Source organism: Rana temporaria, chromosome 1 (assembly GCF_905171775.1).
Source record: "Rana temporaria chromosome 1, aRanTem1.1, whole genome shotgun sequence".
Classification (NCBI taxonomy): Eukaryota; Metazoa; Chordata; class Amphibia; order Anura; family Ranidae; genus Rana; species Rana temporaria.
In genome coordinates, this window is record NC_053489.1 from 70,223,116 (window position 1) to 70,243,864 (window position 20,749).

At 43.3% G+C, this 20,749-nt stretch overlaps 1 protein-coding gene across 6 annotated transcripts in view; it reads left to right on the top strand.

The window, feature by feature from the left end:
• PARP8 (poly(ADP-ribose) polymerase family member 8) overlaps positions 1 to 20,749 on the top strand; it is a 409,395-nt gene that overhangs the window by 229,362 nt on the left and 159,284 nt on the right. For all 6 annotated transcript variants that reach the window (XM_040339250.1, XM_040339246.1, XM_040339237.1 and 3 more), the window contains exons 5-6: positions 7,352 to 7,422; positions 17,927 to 18,004. In XM_040339250.1, the coding sequence (XP_040195184.1) occupies positions 7,352 to 7,422; positions 17,927 to 18,004 (149 nt within the window). The remainder of the gene's footprint in view (positions 1 to 7,351; positions 7,423 to 17,926; positions 18,005 to 20,749) is intronic.

Below are 20,749 nucleotides of genomic sequence, written 5' to 3' on the forward strand. Positions count from 1 at the left end.
TAATGTACTGAGACATTGGATTCTAATTGTTAATCTTATTTCCTCAAGTAAAGATATGTTCAGAATGGTTACAAGAAAAAGGAGTTGGAAGAAATAATCTGGGAAGTGAGGACTGTAATAGGAAGAGAGGCAGTTTGCAATGATAATGAATTTTAAGCACAATATAAACAGGTTAGGATTATGAAGAAGCCCTGGTCTGTCTTGCAAGGTGATCCTGTCCTGGGACTACATTTACAAATGAATCCAACATTGTTTTAAAAAGGAACTGAAACTATTTTTTTTTGTTCCCGGTGCAATAGAGAGGAAAAAAAACAGAACAAAGCAATTATTTCATACTATAACGTTTTCTATCAGTGTCAGAATTGTAAAGCTTGTAGTTAAACTATGAGTAACAAAAGTAAGAGAATTGATTTTATATGTTAGATTTTGGGAGAAGTGATGACGATTAACAAGTTTACTGCATGTGAATCAAGCAAAATATTTGGAGAAATATGATGGCTGTTCCAAAAGCAATGCTTGCTAACTGGGGCATAACAGAGTAAGAAACTGTAGAAACTCTTCTTCTTCATTGCAGGTAAATAATGGATACCAAGCAGATACAATATGCTGTCATTGAGTTCTTAATGAAGAAGGGGTGCAGGCTGTCTGACATCCAAAGAAAGCTTCAGAATTTTTACGAAGATGACACCATTGACAAGAGTAATCAATGACAAGACATTGCTCTCTGTAAACATTCTGCTCAGCCTGCTTTCCTGCTACAACAAGAACTCAATCGGGGCACGTTGCTTCTTCTGAGGCCTCGTACACACAACGAGTTTCTCTGCAAAAACCAGCAAGAAACTTGCTGGGAGATATTTTTGTTGCCGCGGAAACCGGTCGTGTGTACATTTTCGTCGAGGAAACTGTCGAGAACCTCGTCGAGCCAAAAAGAGAGCAAGTTCTCTATTTTCTCGACGGGAGTCTGATTTGGCTTGTCTGTATGCTAAGAAACCCGCGCTTGCTCAGATTAAAGTATGAGACGGGAGTAAAAGTAGCATTTGTAATGGAGATAACACATTTTTAAAGCTGTAACAGACTGAAAAGTGCAAATCGTCTCTTACCAAACTTTTATTTAACACGCAAACACATGAAATTAGCAAAAGCAGCCCCAAGAGTTGTGCCAGTGGAATCCGAACTTCCCCTGCCGTTGTATGTGTTGTATGTCACCGCGTTTGAGAGCGAGGAGATTTTGTCTTGACAGTGTGTACGCAAAGCAAGCTTGTCGAGTTCCTCGACAAGCCTAACAAGGAACTCGACGAGGAACTTGATGTGTTTCGCCCGTCGAGTTTCTCGGTCGTGTGTATGAGGCCTTAGAATCCATTATTTTGTAATGAAAAAGAAGAGCTAAAGTGATTGTAACGTCTCGTTTTTCTTTTTATATAAAAATAACAAACATGTTGTACTTACCTGCTCTGTGCAGTGGTTTTGCACAGAGCAGCCCAGATCCTCCTCTTCTCTGGTCCATCTTTTCAGCGCTCCTGGCTCCTCCCTCCTGTTTGGATGCCCCCACAACAAGCATCTTGCTATGGGGTCACCTTAGTCAACCTGCAGCTACATGTATTTATTCAGATATGGAGCTGTGGTTTGGCCCCGCCCCCTCTCTCTCCTCTCTCTCCTCATTGGCTAACTGACTTTAATTGACAGCAGTGTGAGCCAATAGCACCGCTGTTGTGTCTCAGCCAATCGGGAGGGAGAGTTCCAGGCAGCTGAGGCACTAATGGACATCGCTGGATCAAGATGGGGCTCAGGTAAGTATAGTGGGGCTGAGGGGGCTGCTACACACAGAAGGCTTTTTATCTTAATGCATTAAGATAAAAAACCTTCTGCCTTTACAACCACTTTAAGAGTTACTCTTCCAATATGTGAAATTTAAATGATCTTTGTTAATGGTGACCGGCCCATTACTTTGATGTTAAATATTGGTGTTATGGCAGCAGCTAGCTGCCATAACCCCGTATTTGTTTTTTACTATGGCCGGTTCTCTTTTACATTAAAGTGTTCCCGTGGGTGGATTCGCCACGGGAACACTTTTAGAAGCGGTTGGAAGGGTGCATTCCCCTCCTTCCATTTTCTGGTCATTCCCGGACTTACCTAATGGATCAGTGAAGCCCAGGAGCGAACTGATGCTGCCGTTAGCTTGGTAGGGAGAAAAGTAAGGCCAAGATGGCCGCCACTTGTCTCTATGCCCTTGGAGTGACTTCTGACATCACTTCCGGTTCTCGGGCCATAGTAAATCTATTTCTTTTGTTAACCAAGTTAAAATGTTTTCTTTTGGTAATTTAGAGATTTGGGGTCTTTTGACCTCAGATCCCTTAATACAGTCCTTGTAATAGGAATAAAAGTGATCAAATAAATAAATAAAGAAAGAAAGGGACAGTGTAAAAATATATAAGAAAAAGTTTGGATGAGTTCGGATGATGGATTGAACAGTGTTCTGTGAGATGTTCAAAGCTTGGGTTACTTTTTTATAACCTAACCCTGCTTTAAACTTCTCCACAACGTTATCCCTGATCGGTCTGGCGTGTTCCTTGGTCTCCATGATGCTGTGTGTTCACTAAGGTTCTCCAACAAACCTCTGAGGGCTTCACAGAACAGCTGTATTTATACTGAGATTAAAATACACACAGGTGGACTCTTTTCACATATTTATTTGCAAACAAGATTGAAAACCATTTATCATTTTCCTTCCACTTCACAATTATGTGCCACTTTGTGTTGGTCTATCACATAAAATCCCAATAAAATACATTTAGGGCCAGATCCACAAAAGGGATACGCAGGCGTATCTGCTGATAGGCAGTCGTATCCCTGTTTCTATCTATGCGGCTGATTCATAGAATCAGTTACGCATAGATATTCCTAAGATCCGGCAGGTGTAATCGTTTTACACTGTCGGATCTTAGGATGCAGTACCGCGGCCGCCGCTGGGGGCATTTCTCGTTGAAATTCCACGTCGGGTATGAAAATTAGCACTTATGGAGACCCACGAAGGTTTTTCCCTTCGTTAAGTCTCCGTAAGTGTTAGTTTGCCGTCGCAAAGATAGGGCTGCTTTTACAAAGCGTAAAGTTAGTACACCATGTAAAAGTATACCTGTCTTTCCCGCGTCGCTGTCAAATTTTTTTTTTTTAAATTTTTTCCCGCCGCATTTCTTTTTTACCCGTCGCGATTCACAAAACTCGGCGCAACGTAACGTAACGCAAAGCACGTCGGGAAAATAGCGTTGGGAGCACGCGCAGTACGTCCGGCGTGGTAGCGCGCCTAATTTAAATGGGACTCGCCCCATTAGATTGGGCCCGCCTTGCGCCGGACGGATTTAAGTTACACCGCTGCAAATTTCTAGGTAAGTGCTTTGTGGATCGGGCACTTAGGTAGAAATTTTGCGGCGGTGTAACTTAAATGGGAACATTTAAGTTGCGCCCGCTGGCTGTGGATCTGGCCCTTAGTTTTTTGGTTGTAACATGACAAAATGTGGAAAATTTTAAGGGGTATGAATACTTTTTCAAGGCACTGTATATGTTAGTTGCGCTATAAAAATTAAATAACATGTGAAAAAATAACAAAATCCAATGAAGTGAATCAAAAATGGAAGACAATAAAAATGTTCATTGATAAGAAAGTCCTATTATGGGTGCACTGAATAATTCAAAAGTGAATCGTATGCTGATAAACCACCACCAAAAAAGATCACCGTAAGGGATGCAAGCTTACCAGATGGCAAGCATAACCAGCTTGCGGCTGTAAACCCCAGCCCGGGCCTTGTGATGGAACTGCAACAAACACCGGTATGTGGGATCCTCCAGGTATGCGTGGGTAGCAGTATGAACCCAGAAAGAAATAATACTCACAATAGTGATGTACCGTAAAATAAGCATAAATTCAATAGAAAAATTGCACTTACAACATGGTTTCTTCATAAAAGCATGGGATAAAAAGGTAAAGCCGGCCGGCGCTCACGAACGCCCGTCCACACAGGACTGTAACGCCACACGTCAATACGTCTCCTTTCTATTAAATTTATGCTTATTTTACGGTACATCACTATTATGAGTATTATTTCTTTCTGGGTTCATACTGCTACCCACGCATACCTGGAGGATCCCACATACCGGTGTTTGTTGCAGTTCCATCACAAGGCCCGGGCTGGGGTTTACAGCCGCAAGCTGGTTATGCTTGCCATCTGCTAAGCTTGCATCCCTTACGGTGATCTTTATTGGTGGTGGTTTATCAGCATACGATTCACTTTGGAATTATTCAGCCCACCCCAATAGGACTTTCTTATCAATGAACATTTAAATTGTCTTCCATTTTTGATTCACTTCATTGGATTTTGTTATTTTTTCACATGTTATTTAATTTTTATAGCACAACTACAATTTTTCTTCTTGTACTTTGGTGTGTATATCACTTTTTAGTTGCAGCTTGTATAGGGTTTTAGCGCGGTATTTTTTTCTCTGTTTGCAACTGTATATGTTAGAAAACATGAGGTACAGAACATGTAGATTAAACTTGTGATAAAATCTTAAATTGAAATTCTGGATCCTCATATCAAGTGAAAAATGTGTCCTGGATGCCAGAATAAGGAATGAGCATTCAGTGCGGCATCCAGGATACCATTTATCTCGGGTCTCCAGAAATTCTTTTGATTTATGAAGGAAGGATTATCTTTTTGTATGATAGTGATAGTGCCTGTGAGAGTGAATAGGTGTTCCTAGAATGCAGTGATTACATATGCCCTAAAATTTCCCCCAGTGATATATTTTTTGTACTTGGCATCTACATCAATTTTTTACCCCCAATATTCATCCATCATAACTGTGTGAAACACATCAAAAAGGTCTTTATTTTCTCGCTGTATAATATAGCTAAGGGATAGAACAATATATTTACTGTCATGTAATATGACATTTTGAATATCTAGCAATACAAGTTAGCAGTGGTGATAACAAAACACCTGTATGTGTAAGATTGTATCACAGGCTTATTCTGTACTTGTGCTGTAGCTAATGCTTTTTAACCACTTAAGACCCGGACCAAAATGCAGGTAAAGGACCAGGCCCCTTTTTTGCGATTCGGCACTGCGTCGCTTTAACTGACAATTGCGCGGTCATGCGACGTGGCTCCCAAACAAAATTGGCATCCTTTTTTTCCCACAAATAGAGCTTTCTTTTGGTGGTATTTGATCACCTCTGTGGTTTTTATTTTTTTGCGCTATAAACAAAAATACAGCGAAAATTTTGGAAAAAAAATGCAATATTTTTTACCTGTTGCTATAATAAATTTGCCAAAAAATATATTAAAAAACAATCTTTTTCCTCAGTTTAGGCCGATACGTATTCTTCTACCTATTTTTGGTTAAAAAATCGCAATAAGCGTTTATCGATTGGTTTGCGCAAAATGTATAGCGTTTACAAATAGGGGATAGTTTTATTGCATTTTTATGATTTTTTTTTTTTTTTTTTTACTACTAATGACCGTGATCAGCAATTTTTTCCGTGACTGCGACATTATGGCGGACACATCGGACAATTTTGACACATTTTTGTGACCATTGTCATTTTCAAGGCAAAAAATGCATTAAAAATGCATTGTTTACTGTGAAAATGACAATTGTAGTTTGGGAGTTAACCACAAGGGGGCACTGAAGGGGTTAAGTGTGACCTCATCTGTGTTTCTAACTGTAGGGGGGTGTGGCTGTAGGTCTGACATCATTGATTGTGGTTCCCTATAAAAGGGAACACACGATTGATGATGGCGCCACAGTGAAGAACGGGGAAGCTGTGTTTACACACAGCTCTCCCCGTTCTTCAGCTCCGGGGAGCGATTGCGGGACTCCAGCGGTTAATGTATGAATTGTATTTTAAATTTTTATATCAATAAAATATTTGCTTTATATTTTTAAAGTGTGAACTTAATTGCACCTTAAAAGTACCATGTTTATGTTTTCTGTATTGAGCGTAATACAGTGGTACCTTGGATTACGAGTATAATTCGTTTCAGAAGAATGCTTGTAATCCAAAGCACTCGTATATCAAAGCGAGTTTCCCTATAGGAGTCAATCGAAACTCAGATAATGTTTTCCACGGTGACTGTTATTGTATGCAGTACCGCATGTGGCCAGAGGTGGGGGGGTGCCAGAAATACCCAGAAATACTTGGACACCGCTCGGATGCACTCGGAGACACTCGAGAACGGAGTGTCTCCAAACGGCTCCGAGTGTCACTGGCGCCCCCCGCACCTCTGGCCAAATGTGGTATTGCACACCCCATTGTCAGGGTTTTTAAAACATAATAGCTCGTATTGTGTAACACTCATAAACCGCGTTACTCGCAATCCGTGGTATTACTGTATGTGATTCTTCTAAATGTTTGTATGATGTGACTAATAAGATTGAAACGGTTTTTTTTGGCTCTAGGGCCCAGATTCACAGCCGAGATACGACGGAGTATCTCAGATACTCCGTCGTATCTCTCAGAGTATCTATGCGACTGATTCATAGAATCAGTTACGCATAGATATCCCTAAGATCCGACAGGTGTAATTGTTTTACACTGTCGGATCTTAGGATGCAATACCGCGGCCGCCGCTGGGGGGAGTTTGCGTCGTAAACCAACGTCGGGTATGTAAATTAGTAGTTACGGCGATCCACAATGGTTTTTCGCGTTCGATACGTCGCTGCTAGTCTAGTTTCCCGTCGCAAAGTTAGTCGTCGTTTTTGGTGCCCTAACTTTACACAGCACACGTATGTGCTGTATAAAGTATGGCCGTCGTTCCCGCGTCGAAATTAGAAAATTTTTCCTTCTTGCGTAAGACGTCCAGGAATACGGAAGTACGCTACGCACGTCGCCGTTCGAAAAAATGACGTCACTTCGCGCAAAGCACGGCGGGAAATTCAAAAGGGAGCATGCGCAGTAGGTCCGGCGCGGGAGCGCGCCTAATTTAAATGGCTCACGCCCCTTTGAATTACGCGGGCTTACGCCGGCGGAAGTTTTCTCGCAAGTGCTTTGTAAATCAGGCACTTGCGATGAAAACTTGCGGCGGTGTAACGTATCTACGATACGTTACGCCGCCGCACATCTACGTGAATCTGGGCCTAAATCCCTGGATGGTTTCCTAGAAAGTCCCTGGTTTTTACTTTGTTGCAGTCATGCTTTGGGTATTTCGATATCATGACACAAAAGTATTTTATTTTTCTCCCATGTGAATGATGACTATTTAATAATCACGTGCAGGAAGCACATTTTGAATTTATAATACACAAAAAAAGCATATGTAGATCCCTTTTATTTATATTTTCTTTTCTCTTTCCTTCAGAGCTGAGGAAATCCAATGACATTACCAGCTGCCTGTCCATAAAATCAAAACTGCAGAGAGAAAATGGAGAGGTAAGACATCATACCACTAGACATCATACCACTTGCATGCTTATATCCACTTCAATGGCAGCAACAGCTTTCAGTCTGGTCCACCTCCTCTTGCTCTCTATATCTTCCTACAGGCCACCAAATATGATGAGTGGTCTAACTGGCCAATAGAAAGGCAAGGAAAGTGGAGGCTGGCATTTCTAGAGGTTGGGATTGGGTAAAATAATTTGGATCGTGGGTAGGGTTGCCAAATGTTCGTAAATTTACAGACAGTTTGGAAAAGTCAAAAATATGGCTAGCGTGCTAGCTTGGGAACTGTGCATGCACAGTTACGAAGCCAGCTAGGCTTGGGCGGGCAAAGGAGGAGGACAGAGTGCCCAGCCTGTCATAGAGTATATACAAAGGAGTTGGACAGAGTGACCCCTAGTGTACCACTACCATACAAAGTAACATTTAAAAAAAAACAGAGTGGCCCAGCTTAACATAACAGGAGGGAGTGCCTTCTTGAAAGACCTGGGAGGGAAGTTGGGTGCCCATACTGTGCCATACCCGCACTGACAATGTAATTTTTTGATAATCAGACAAATATCTAGTGATAAAGGCACCACATCCTGAACATACACAAATGTTTTTAGATACACAAATGGGATTTTTAAGGTTCCAGACAAATCAGTATACCAAGATATTTTAATTATAAAATCACATCAGTTTTATTATACATATACAAAAGTTGATCATAAAAAACATCATAATGAAATTGATGTGGTCATAATATGTGTACAGTAGTTTCCGCTCAACATGTTTCACCATACTATGGCTTCCTCAGGAGACTTGTGAAGCACTGTACAGAATATCATATCACTAGAAGTAAAAAAGAAAAATCACATTATAAGTTGAATATGTCAGTTATATTGAGATGTCCAAACACTAATTTACAGACTATATTGGTGTGTTTATACAATCAACATCATCAGATGGCCTATTAGATGATGACCTATTAATCATGATGTTGATTGTATAAACACACTGATATAGTCTGTAGATTAGTGTTTAGATATCTCAATATAATTCACATGCTCAGCTTATAATGTGATTTTTCTTATTTATTTGTAGTTATATGATATTCTGTGCAGCGCTTCACAAGTCTCCTGAGGAAGCCATTGAATGGTGAAACACGTTGACCGGAAACTACTGTACACATATTATGACCGCATAATTTTCATTATGATGGTTCTCATGATCAACTTGTTTTTAACTTTTGTATATGTATAATAAAACTGATGTGATTATATAATTCAAATATATTGGTATACTGGTATATTGGTATACTGTTTTATCTGGCACCTTAAAAATCAATTTGTGTATCTAAAAACACTGATAATGTAATGTTGTCCTCTGTTCACCACAGACCACCCAGGAAGGGTCAGGAGGGTCTCCCCGAGTTTTGTTTCTTTAGGTCAGGCAGTAGGAGGGGCATCCCCAGGAGGTGTCCCATGATAAGGTGACCAAATCCGGGGACATATTATTATTATTTTTTTACTAGTAATGGTGGCAATCAGCAACTCTCTGCTCGTGGTCACCACCGCCTGCCTCACAGCCTGTCGAGTCTTATTCTCCGGGCCCCGGCTACTACTGGGTGGGGAGCGGAGGAAGATCACTCCGCCAGGGAAGACAAGGAGATCAGCAAGCAGGCGGCTGGCGGGGACTTGAGCCAAGGCAGAAGAACATGCGAGCGGAGCTGAATGGGCATTTTCCCCCTGAAACTGAAGAAATATTCCCTCCGCTCTAACCAGCACATGATCATCAGAAAGGGGCACAGATAATGGAAAAAAATACACCCCCCTAAGCTAGTAGGAGCAGCGGAGCAAGGGGGGTGTAATTCAGATTTTTTTTTATTCTGCCTTGACTGTCTTTGAAGTTGCCCCAGCCCCTGTTCAAATCCAATCTGGGGACAAAACCGGGGACAGACTTGGTCCGGGGACAGTGTCTTCAATCTGGGTACTGTCCCCTGAAACCGGGGATGTCTGGTCACCCTATCCCATGATGAAGTGTGTGGGCTCTTTTCACCACCCACAGGCAGCTGCTTCAAAAGCATGTGGCAGAGGCGAGCCAACATTCCAAAATCACAGTGATGCCATGGCACCACTTGGCACCCTTTACAAATTGGGTGCAACAGGGGGTTACAGACAATCCTTTGTCTGTGGATTCCTAAAGAGTTTGACATTCACTTTGAGAGCTCTGTATATCAGGAGCTGCTGTCAGGGTGGGACCCCAACTGTTAAAGAGGCAACAGAATTCCGATTACAAAATGAGGAGAGCTGGTCTCCTGGAGTAATATGGAGATTAAACAGTTCAGCCCAGCATTGGCACCACCTTCATCCTGGCTTTTTTACGCAGATAGTCAATGACCTGACACACTGGGCCGGATTCAGATACCTGAGCGTATCTGTCCGGCCCGCGTAACGTTACGCCGCTCTAACTTTGGGCGCAAGTTCTTTATTCAGAAAAAACTTGCGCCCTTAGTTACGGCGGCGTAACGTATGTGTTGCGGCGTAAGGCCGCGTAATTCAAATGGGGATGTTGGGGGCGTGTATTATTTAAATCTAACTTGACCCCGCGTTTTTGACACATTATTTGAACTGTGCATGCGCCGTCTGTAAAATATCCCAGTGTGCATTGCTCTAAATGACGTCACAAGGACGTCATTGCTTTCGACGTGAACGTAAATTACGTCCAGCCGTATTCGCGAACGACTTACGCAAACGACGTAAAATTTCAAAACTCGGCGCGAGAACGACGGCCATACTTAACATAGGATACGCCGCACATACCCCTCATATAGCAGGGGTAACTTTACGCCGGAAAAACCCGAACGCAAACGACTTAAAAAACAAACGCCGGGCAGTCTTTCGTTTCTGAATCGACGTCAATACTAATTTGCATATTCCTCGCGTAAACAAACGGAAGCGCCACCTAGCGGCCAGCGTGAAATTGCAGCCTAAGATCCGACGGTGTAAGTCAGTTACACCTGTCGGATCTTAAGGATATCTATGCGTAACCTGATTCTATGAAATCAGGCGCATAGATACGAAGGCCGGACTCAGAGATACGACGGCGTATCAGGAGATAAGCCGTCGTATCTCTTTTCTGAATCCGGCCCACTGTGGATAGGTGTTCATTTCTTTGTTAACTAACTGGCTGGATGCTTATTCTAGGTCAGTGACTTACTAGGCAATGAAGCCAGGATCAGACAGCCCCAGACAAGCAATAGAAGCTTCCATATTTCTGTATTCACAGGCTCTCTGTAAAGCAGACCTTTCACCCCTTTCAATAATATTCACATCAATGTTCAGCTCTGCATGCTGATGGGAAGTCATCTAACATTTGTTTTTTCTAAATATTTTTATTTTATTTTTTGCTTCCACTTAGCTTTTTCTTTTTGTGTCCACTTCTTGGTTCCCTGAAGGCAATGGTGACGTATCCCCATCCAGCTGTACAGATGTTCCTTGGGAAGGCAACATCACCAGTGCCTTCAGGGAGATCTCGTTTCTAACTGCGGAACCAAAAAGAAATAATTTTTTTGTAAGATTAGTGTCATTTTGTGTGATGCATGGGTGACGTGAAGCGCAAGATGTTATGCGCTATACAACATTTCAGTAATTAGTTTGATAGAAAAAAATAAAAAGTCTTTGTCAGATACCATGCAGAGTCTTTTTTTTTCTCCCTCCCATCAAGAAAATTAGGTATGATGCTAATGCGAGGTGAAGCGCATGATGTTACAGATGGCCGGCTTCTTCCTTCTCTGCCTGACTAACAATAGCATTATCTTGCTCCTGTGCCATGCCTAATTTTTTTCCTTTTTAAAATGGCGATGCGGGATAGTGATTGGCAGGGCATACGAATGATGATAATAGGGAATATGGGGGAAGAGGAGGCAGGTAAGTACTACTGACTTTGTTCTAGTTAGAAGAATGTTTTTAGGTAATCAGGTTTATTAAGTGAAATTGGGTTGAAGGAGGTTTGTTTTAAAGTGAACCTGTACTTTGCCCATGCCAAGTAACATATTTTTTTACCCCCTAGTCACCTTTCCTCAAGTGGGTAAAAGAAGACACCATGTGAAATATACACTATATTACCAAAAGTATTAAGACACCTGCCTTTACACACACATGAACTTTAATGGCATCCCAGTATTAGTCCGTAGGGTTCAATAATGACCACCCTTTGTAGCTTTAACAGCTTCAACTGTTCTGGGAAGGCTGTCCACAAGGTTTAGGAGTGTGTCTAAGGGAATGTTTGACCATTCTTCCAGAAGCGCATTTGTGAGGTCAAGCACTAATGTTGGACGAGAAGGCCTGGCTCGCAGTCTTCGCTCTAATTCATCCCAAAGGTGTTTTATTGGGTTGAGGTCAGGACTCTGTGCAGGCCTGTCAAGTTCCTCTACTCCAGACTCGCTCATCCACTTTATGGACCTTGCATTGTGCACCGGGGTGCAGTCATGTTGGAACAGGAAGGGGCCATCTCCAAACTGTTCCCACAAGGTTGGGAGCATGAAATTGTCCAAAATGTCTTGGTATGCTGACACCTTAAGAGGGCCAAACCCAACCCCTAAAAAAAAACACACCACAACTCCCCTGCCACCAAATGATTTGGACCAGTGCACAAAGCAAGGTCCATAAAGACATGGGTGAATGAGTTTGGGGTGGAGGAACATGACTGGCCTGCACAGAGTCCAGCCTGGGCTCGCTTGGCTGAGCTTCTCCTAAGGATCACAGGAGTGCAATTCGTTTTGCCCCCCTATGACCCGTTCTCAGCAGAGCGGTCTGAAGTCCACTCTCTGCTGACTTCCCCAAGTTCAGTCCAGACACCTCGTCATCCCAACTTCGGAAGTCTGGATCCATCAGGTGCCTGGACTGATGGCAGTCCCAGCCTCTCAGTGAGATGCTAAGACGGCCATTCCCCGCTCCTCCACAGCTCAGCGCTCCAGTGATCGTTAAGGAGCAGAGCAGGAGAGCTGCTTATTGACAGTCAGCAGCTCTCCTCTCAGGGAGGTGAGAGAACCGAGCCATCAGCGGTGTTTGGTGGCTCAGTTCTCAGTGAAGAGGTGGCGGGGGACAGATGCTGTATCCACCAAGGTAAGTATGATTATAGGGAAAAAAAATTAACCCATTCTTCTCCTTTAAAGTTCATGTGCGTGTAAAGGCAGGCGTCCGTCTTGCTTGTTGTAAAATACAGGGGCAGGGTGACAATGCTGGTGCTGGGCCCATTGCTGTCACATACTTTACCAATAAGCATGAGCAAAGAAAAAGTAAAGTTACAATGAGTATGTGCTGCTGGGGAGGGTACAGTCAAAACACAGGTTCTCTCTAAGGCCTCGTACAGACGAGAGGTAAATACTTCCACGCATGCGTCGAATCATTACGATGCATGCGAGGGATGGGAGCGGACGGACTGATCCGGTGAGTCTGTACAGACGACCGGATCAGTCCGCTGGACTGGATTCCAGCGGATAGATTTCTTAGCATGCTAAGAAATGTTTACCCGCTGGGAAATGTCCGCTAGGCCGTACACACGACCGGATCTATCTGCTGGAACTGATCCGCGGATCAATCCCAGCGGATAGATCCGGTCGTGTGTACGGGGCCTAAGGCATCGTACACACGATATGTTTGCCACCGTTTTCATTGGGTCAAAACCGATCGTGTGTAGGCCCCATAGATTATTTAACCTTAGGTTAAAAAAAAGCCAACTTGCTTTAAAATTGAACCGATTGACGCCTAACCGATAGGTCAAAACCGATCGTTAGTATGCAAAACCATTGGTTAAAAACCCGTGCATGCTCTGAATCAAGTCGACGCATGCTTGAAAGCATTTAACTTCGTTTTTTTCAGCACATCGTTGTGTTTTAGGTCACCGCGTTCTGACACGATCGGTTAGTTAACCTGTGGTGTGTAGGCGTGACAGACTATCAGTCAGCTTCATCGGTTAACCGTTGACAGCGGTCCTTAGGATCGGATGGACTGATCGTGTGTACGAGGCCTAAGTCTTTTGGTTGTAGTGGCAACAGATATAACAACTCCATCTATTTAAATATTTTATTATTGAATTATAAATTGAAATCCTTTGGGACATTTTGAAGGCTGAATTCTGAATGAGCTTGTGCCAGTGAATGAGTACTTTCATATCTCAGTCCGGACCTCTCCATCATTTTATTACGAGCCCCATTCTGTCTCAGCTTTAGGAGAGACTGAAAGAAAGAATCCTTCACCGGCCGATCTTGCATTTGACAAATGATCATTATGTTTATACCGTTCTATAACCTTACCATCGACCTGCTTCCTTACATCCGATTAATGATTGCTAGAAGTTGTTGAAGTAATTTGAATAACCTATATTATGATATTATGGCACTTATATAAAAAAGGCAGTGACACCATTCTTAAAGGGTCACTGAAACCTAAACTGATATTTCAGCTTTGGATAGCGGCTAGAGGATGGATCACTCCCAGGCCTTTTCTGTTTTGTCTGGAAAGATCTCACCTCTTCAGCTTCTGCCACTGCTTTCCATTCCAAGGAGCCTCACTTATGTGGAGAAGCGAGTCTTATGTCGCGTACACACGACCGTTTTAATGGTCTAGAAAAAACAATGGGCCAGATTCAGGTAGAATTCCGGTGGCGTAACGTATTGCATTTACGTTACACCGCCGCAAGTTTTACGGGCAAGTGCTTGATTCACAAAGCACTTGCCTGTAAACTTGCGGCGGCGTAGCGTAAATCCGTCCGGCGCAAGCCCGCCTAATTCAAATGGGGCGTGTATCATTTAAATTAGGTGCGTTCCCGCGCCGAACGTACTGCGCATGCTCCGTTTTGAAATTTCCCGCCGTGCTTTGCGCAAAATGACGTCATTTTTTGAACGGCGACGTGCGTTATGTCCTTTCCTATTCACGGACAACTTACGCCAAAAAAAAAAAAAATGTAATTTGACGCGGGAACGACGGCCATACTTTAACATGGCAAGTCTAAATATAAGCCAAGAAATAGCAGCTGTAACTTTACGCCGGTAAAAGCCGACTAGCGACGACGTAAGAGAATGCGACGACCGCGCGTACCTTCGTGGATCGCCGTAAATAGCTAATTAGCATACCCGACACGGAAAACGACGCAAACTCCACCCAGCGGGCGCCAAATTATTACACCCACGATCCGAAGGCGTACGAAGCCGTACGCCTGTCGGATCAAAGCCAGAAGCCGTCGTATCTTGGTTTGAGAATTCAGCAGATACTCCGGCGTACTTCTTCTGTGAATCTGGCCCAATGTTTTTTTCAAACCGATTATTGTTAAGCCGGCCTTGCCTACACACGATCGTGAAAAAAAAATGCTCTAGCAAAGTGCGGTGACGTATAACACGTACGACAGCACTATAAAGGGGAAGTACCATTCGGATGGCGCCACCATTGGGGCTGCTTTTGCTGATTTTGTGTTAGTAAAACTTTGAGAGACGATCAGTCTGTTACAGCGTAATGAATGTGCCATCTACATTACGAATGCTAGTTTTACCAGAACGAGCGCTCCCGTCTCAAAACTTGCTTCTGAGCATGCACGTTTCTTTTCATGTCGTTAAAGCCCACACACGACCATTTCTTACGACGTTAAAAACAACAACGTTAGAAACGACGCGAAAATTTAGAGCATATTCTAAATTTTTAATGCCTATTTTTTACATCGCAAAAAATGCCCTGGAGCCCACACACGATCGTTTTTAAAGACATAAAAAAAAAATTTACATCGTGAAAAACGGTTGTGTGTACGTGCCATGATGCCTCGTACACACAAGCGTTTTTTCCGTCGGATAAAAAAACGATGGTTTTCTCGACGGAATTCTTCTCAAGCCTGCTTTGCATACACACGGTCACACAAAAGTCCAGTGAACTTTTGACTGCCAAGAACGTGGTGACGTAAAAGACTGTGACGAACCGACAAAATTAAGTTTTATGCTTCCGAGCATGCGTCAAATTATTTCCGAGCATGCACAGTTTTTTTCCTGTCGGAAAAGCATACAGACAAACGTTTTCCCACCAGGATTTTTTCCTGATGGGAAAAAAGAGATCCTGCCCTCTTTTTTTGTCCGGCAGTTTTTCCGTCAGAAAAACTGTGATGGAGCATACACACGACCGGGATTCCCGGCGAAAAGCTCTCATCGCAGGTTTTCAGACGGGAAAACCGGTCGTGTGTATGAGGCATTACTTCTGATGTGGAAGCGTAAACAGTGTTAATTTGCATTCAGGGGGAAAGAGAGAGACCCCTTGTGGTAACTGAAGGGCACATGTGCCAATCACAAGGCCCGCGGGCCGAATCCAGCCCTCTAGGGTATTTTGTGTGGCTGACTGGGCTTCAGATGCCCACACTAAAGGTGGAAGCTTACAGGATTGAGAGGGGACGGTGAGTAACATTGGATTTACAAGGAACATAAACGATTAAATATGTAGCTTATGCCAATTTGCATGGCACAAGCTACACATATCACAAGAGTGCTTTAAAAAAAATGGAGCTCTGCTTTAAGCAGGGCCTTGCTAATGACTAAATATTGTTGTTTCTGTCTGGGGATGTTCACAATCAAGGTGAATGTTGTATCCCAAAAATATACTTGTAGCACCCTCTAGTGTGCTAGAAGTGTAGATCGTTCTTTTTGTTTAGTGTGGCTAATTTGGGCAGATTTGGCTGTTGGGCAAGCCTGTCTGTGTTTTTTGCTGGGTTGGGCAAAGATCCAGGGAGAGTTTGACTCACAGGCAGCATCACCAAGACCCCCCCCCTACTTCTAGAATGTACTGGAACCTTCTAGAAGAATGGGAGGGGAAGTGAGGTGGAACTGCCTGGAGTATTTTGAGGACCCTGACCAATCCCCAACTTGGGTTGGCAGGGGGCAGGCCCTCTCAAATACTCTCGGACAGCCCAGCTGGGGAGGAGTTATTTGGGTGGAAGCTGGAGATGGAATGTTAGGCTGTCATGGCCTTTGAGGGAGCTCCCCAGTCTGGGGAGGGGGGCGTGACTTTGAGCCTGGGCTTGAGTGTGGACAGGACCTTCCCTAAACACACAGATGTGTACAGTGACTGGGATGGAGCAGTCTGGGATGGGCGCAGGCGGACTGTGGTGGAATGGGAGGTGGAAAGCTGCAGCCAGGAGGGCTGGCAGTGTCTGAAGAAGTGGTACTGGGAGCAGTAGCCACAGATAGAACAGCTATCACTAAAGACTAATAGGGGCCCGTGGTCCCTGCCTGCAAAGGGCATTCATCCAAACCCAGCTGAGATTGTGCTGAGTCGGAAACCTGTGCTCGCTGGTCCTGGGAGTGATAGTCTGCAAGCAAGTGTGCACTGAAGGTAGAAGAGGGGAGAATGTATATACTGCAATGTAGTTCAAGTCTCTACAGAGTTTCATTGATCAAATGAGCATTCCATATGCACCCTTATACATCCAAGTTTAATTCCCCATAAATGAAAAAACAAAGCTGCAGTGACTGGAAGTTTGTGCGCCTGGCTGTGCGGGGTGGGAGATGACTACATTCACCAGCGGCCCCTACGGGGGTTGCGCTACATACAGTCTATCCAAGTATTGCCTCATCATGACTAGTGTTGCTCACGAATATTTGTATTGCGAATATTCGGCTCGAATATGGCATATTCGAGTATTCGCGAATATCTAGAATTTCGCGGCCAATATTCGCTATTCCGAATATAAAAAAAAAATTGCGAAATTTCGCTAATGCGAATTTATTGCGAACAGTTTGCGAATTTTTTTTTTTTTTTTCTGATCGGCTCTGATGCAAAAGAAGGGCGGAGAAAGTATTCTCGAATATTCGGAAATCGAATATTAGGAATATTTTATCAAAAAAAAAATGTTGTGAAATATTTTGACAACTGTGGTAGGAGAACTCTGATTGGCTCTGATGCAAAAGAAGGGCGGAGAAAGTATTCGCGAATATTGGATTTCCGAATATTCGCAAATACTTTCTCCACCCTTCTTTTGCATCAGAGCCAATCAGAGTTCTCCTACCACAGTTGTCAAAATATTTCACAACATTTTTTTTTTTGATAAAATATTCCGAATATTCGATTTCCGAATATTCGAGAATACTTTCTCCGCCCTTCTTTTGCATCAGAGCCAATCAGAAAAAAAAAAAAAAAAAATTCGCAAAATGTTCGCAATAAATTTGCATTAGCGAAATTTCGAAATTTTTTTATTTTTTTTTAAATATCACGAATATTCGATTTTAGCGAATATTTCACGAATATTCGGCTATATATTCGTGATATATCGCGAAATCGAATATGGCGTATTCAGCTCAACACTAATCATGAAAGTAAGTGGGGGTAAAATCTCTTTAACAAAGCCCCAGTTAGCAGGGAAAACCTGGCAGGGTTCCCTACTCTATCCAATAAAAAACAGTTTTGGCTGAACATACACTGCATATCCTATATATGTACACACACATGAACGATATTTCCTTCAAAAATAATATTTCTAATTGTAGGAGTCCCGACACAGCAGTGCAGTGGAAGAGGATTCTGAAGGCGATAATGATTCCGAAGAGTTTTATTACGGAGGACAGGTGAGCTCCCGAAAGAGAAATGGCTATTAATCTGGTGTGAGAACATAAGTGCTTTTGTTGGTAATTACCTACTAAATTGTTGTATGCAGTATGTTTTCATGACTACAATTTATGGCATTACTTAGAGGACCTTTTAAAAGGTTCACAATTCAGCTGCAGACAAATACTTTCTTGTACTTTAGCTTAGAGAATGGAAGGGTTCGAAGTTTTCTTTGTTTATGTTTTTATTGCTGGATGTATTCTCATTGAGGAGATTTTCCCTCACTTTCTGTGTGGTCACCAAGACAACAGTAAAACCTCCCACAAAGGTTTTTGTCACCAATTGAGTATTACCCCTTTATTACCAGGATATGTCTACCTTTTCAGGCCTGCTATATTTTGACTGACAATTACTCTGCCTTGCAACACTGTACACAAATTAATTTAGTATAATTTTTTTTTTCTAATATAGCTTTTTTTTGGTGGTATTTTTTTATTTATTTTTTGTCAAAACTATATATAAATCATATCAAATAAAAATGCCAGCATAGTATGAACACTAGGGTTGCCACCTGTCTGGGATTCACCCAGACAGTCCGAGTTGGCTCCCCAAGTAACCAAGATGGTCACACACATATCTGTTGCTGTCCGGGAGTTGTGGTGGCTGTCTGGAAGCAGGCTGGCATCACTGGGGGGCAGGGCGATGATGTCAGCAAGAATTTGGCCACACCCACTGGTCACTGCTGCACGCTATGTGCACTACATTAATACTCTCCTTAAGGCAGTGTTTCTCAATTCCAGTCCTCAGGCCCCCCCAACAGGTCAGGTTTTCAGGATTTCCCTCAGATGAAAAGGCTGTGGTGATTACTAAGGCAGTGAAACTGATCAAATCACCTGTGCACAATAATGGAAATCCTGAAAACCTGACCTGTTGGGGGGGCCTGAGGACTGGAATTGAGAAACACTGCCTTAAGGGCACCCAAAGTTGTCCCAGGCCGCTAAATTTTTTGGGTATTGAATGAATGACTTGTATAGTGCTAGACATGCAAACTGTATCACCTCTGGGCGCTTTTTGCAGCCAGTATCTTCCTGGCTGGTGCGGTCATTTACCTTGTAGGATCTTGACACGCTTGGGACACACAGTCGTACACACATTTATACATATATATACTGGACCAATTTGGCCAGGATCCAATTAACCTGAAGAAAAGGTGGCAACCCTAATGAACACTCCCAAAATGACCCCTTTTTAGAAAGTAGATACCGCAACCTTTTTCAGATAAAGAAATATGCTGGTATTAAGGTGGTTAACACCTGGAACTTGGTAATGGTGCACTACAAACAGCAGCATCATAGGTCATACATAGAAGGAGGAAGAGGTCAAGTGTTTAACCACCTGACACCTGCCCGCAATGAACTGTGGGTGAGCGGCCGTTGTAGGCAATTTGACGTACCTATTTGTCGCTGTTTACTTCTGGGCTTAGTGCGCATACTCTGTCTGCCACCCACTGTGATTGTACTCAGTGGGAGCCTGTCGGCAAGTCTTGGCCAATGATCCATGGCCTGGATGCTCAGCTGTGTGCAATTACAGCCCAGATCCTTGTGTTGATAAACAACACAGAGCTCGGTATTAGGGGAGTGATCTGTACGTTTCTGAGAAATCTAGTAGTGAAAGCAGAACACTTTATACACATAGTTAGGCCATGATTGCCCTAGATGTTAACCCCTTCCCAGCCAGTAGTATAGTGACATAGCTCCCAACTGCCCCTCTGTCCCTCTTTCCTCCCCATTTGTCCCTCATTTTGGTCTGGCCTATATTGTTGTATTCAAAATGCTCTATTTATCTTTCAAAAAAGATGTTCTCCCCTCTCTCTGCAATAGTGGCAAGCAATGAGGCCATGGGCGTTCGCAGAACTTTTTTTCAGGGGGGGGCATCATTTTAAGGTCACCCATACTCCACCCCTTTTTGACAATGTCAAAGACTGCAGACATAGTACAAATACACCCAGATACATTACACCCCCATACACTGAGATTACACGCATATACATTACACCCCTATACACCGGGATTACACACAGATACAATACACCCAGATACATTACACCCCCCATACATTACACACATTTATTAGTATGGAGAACTCCCCTCCAATCAATTCCTATAATGCAAGCTTCAGATGACATTAGAGAGAATTAAATTAATTACCAAGCCCAAAAAAGGCAGGTGGAAGGCTCCAACAACCGCTGGACATGCCAAGAAGCTCAGCTGGTGCCCCATATGGTGGGTTTTCTTGGGGCCCCTATCTAGAAGGGAGCGCTGGGCCCCTCACACATGTCCAGGCAAAGCACACACAGCCGGCAGTCCGATCTGAGGAGGAGGAGAGGAGGGGAGATAAATCATCAGTGATCTGGTCGGGCTGAGCATTAGCAGATGCTGTTCAGGCAGCTGTGGGAGAGCTTTGTATTCCCTGCCTCTGGCCGCGCTGCCTACCCTCAGCTCAGAGGCTGCAAACACCATCACTCCCTGACACTCCATGTTGTGTATGTGACGCGGCGCCCCCCGACTGATTGTGCACACTTGTCTATAGGTAGCACCAGCCCTGCCAGGGGGGCACTTGACCCCCCTTGCCCCTACCTGTGGACGTCCATGAATGAGGCATGAGTTTATTTTACTCATGAGTTTATTCATTCTGTACATCTGCTGTCACAAAAAAGTGGAGATAAGACTTTAAAAACAGATGTAGTTACTGTAAGTTACTTACCT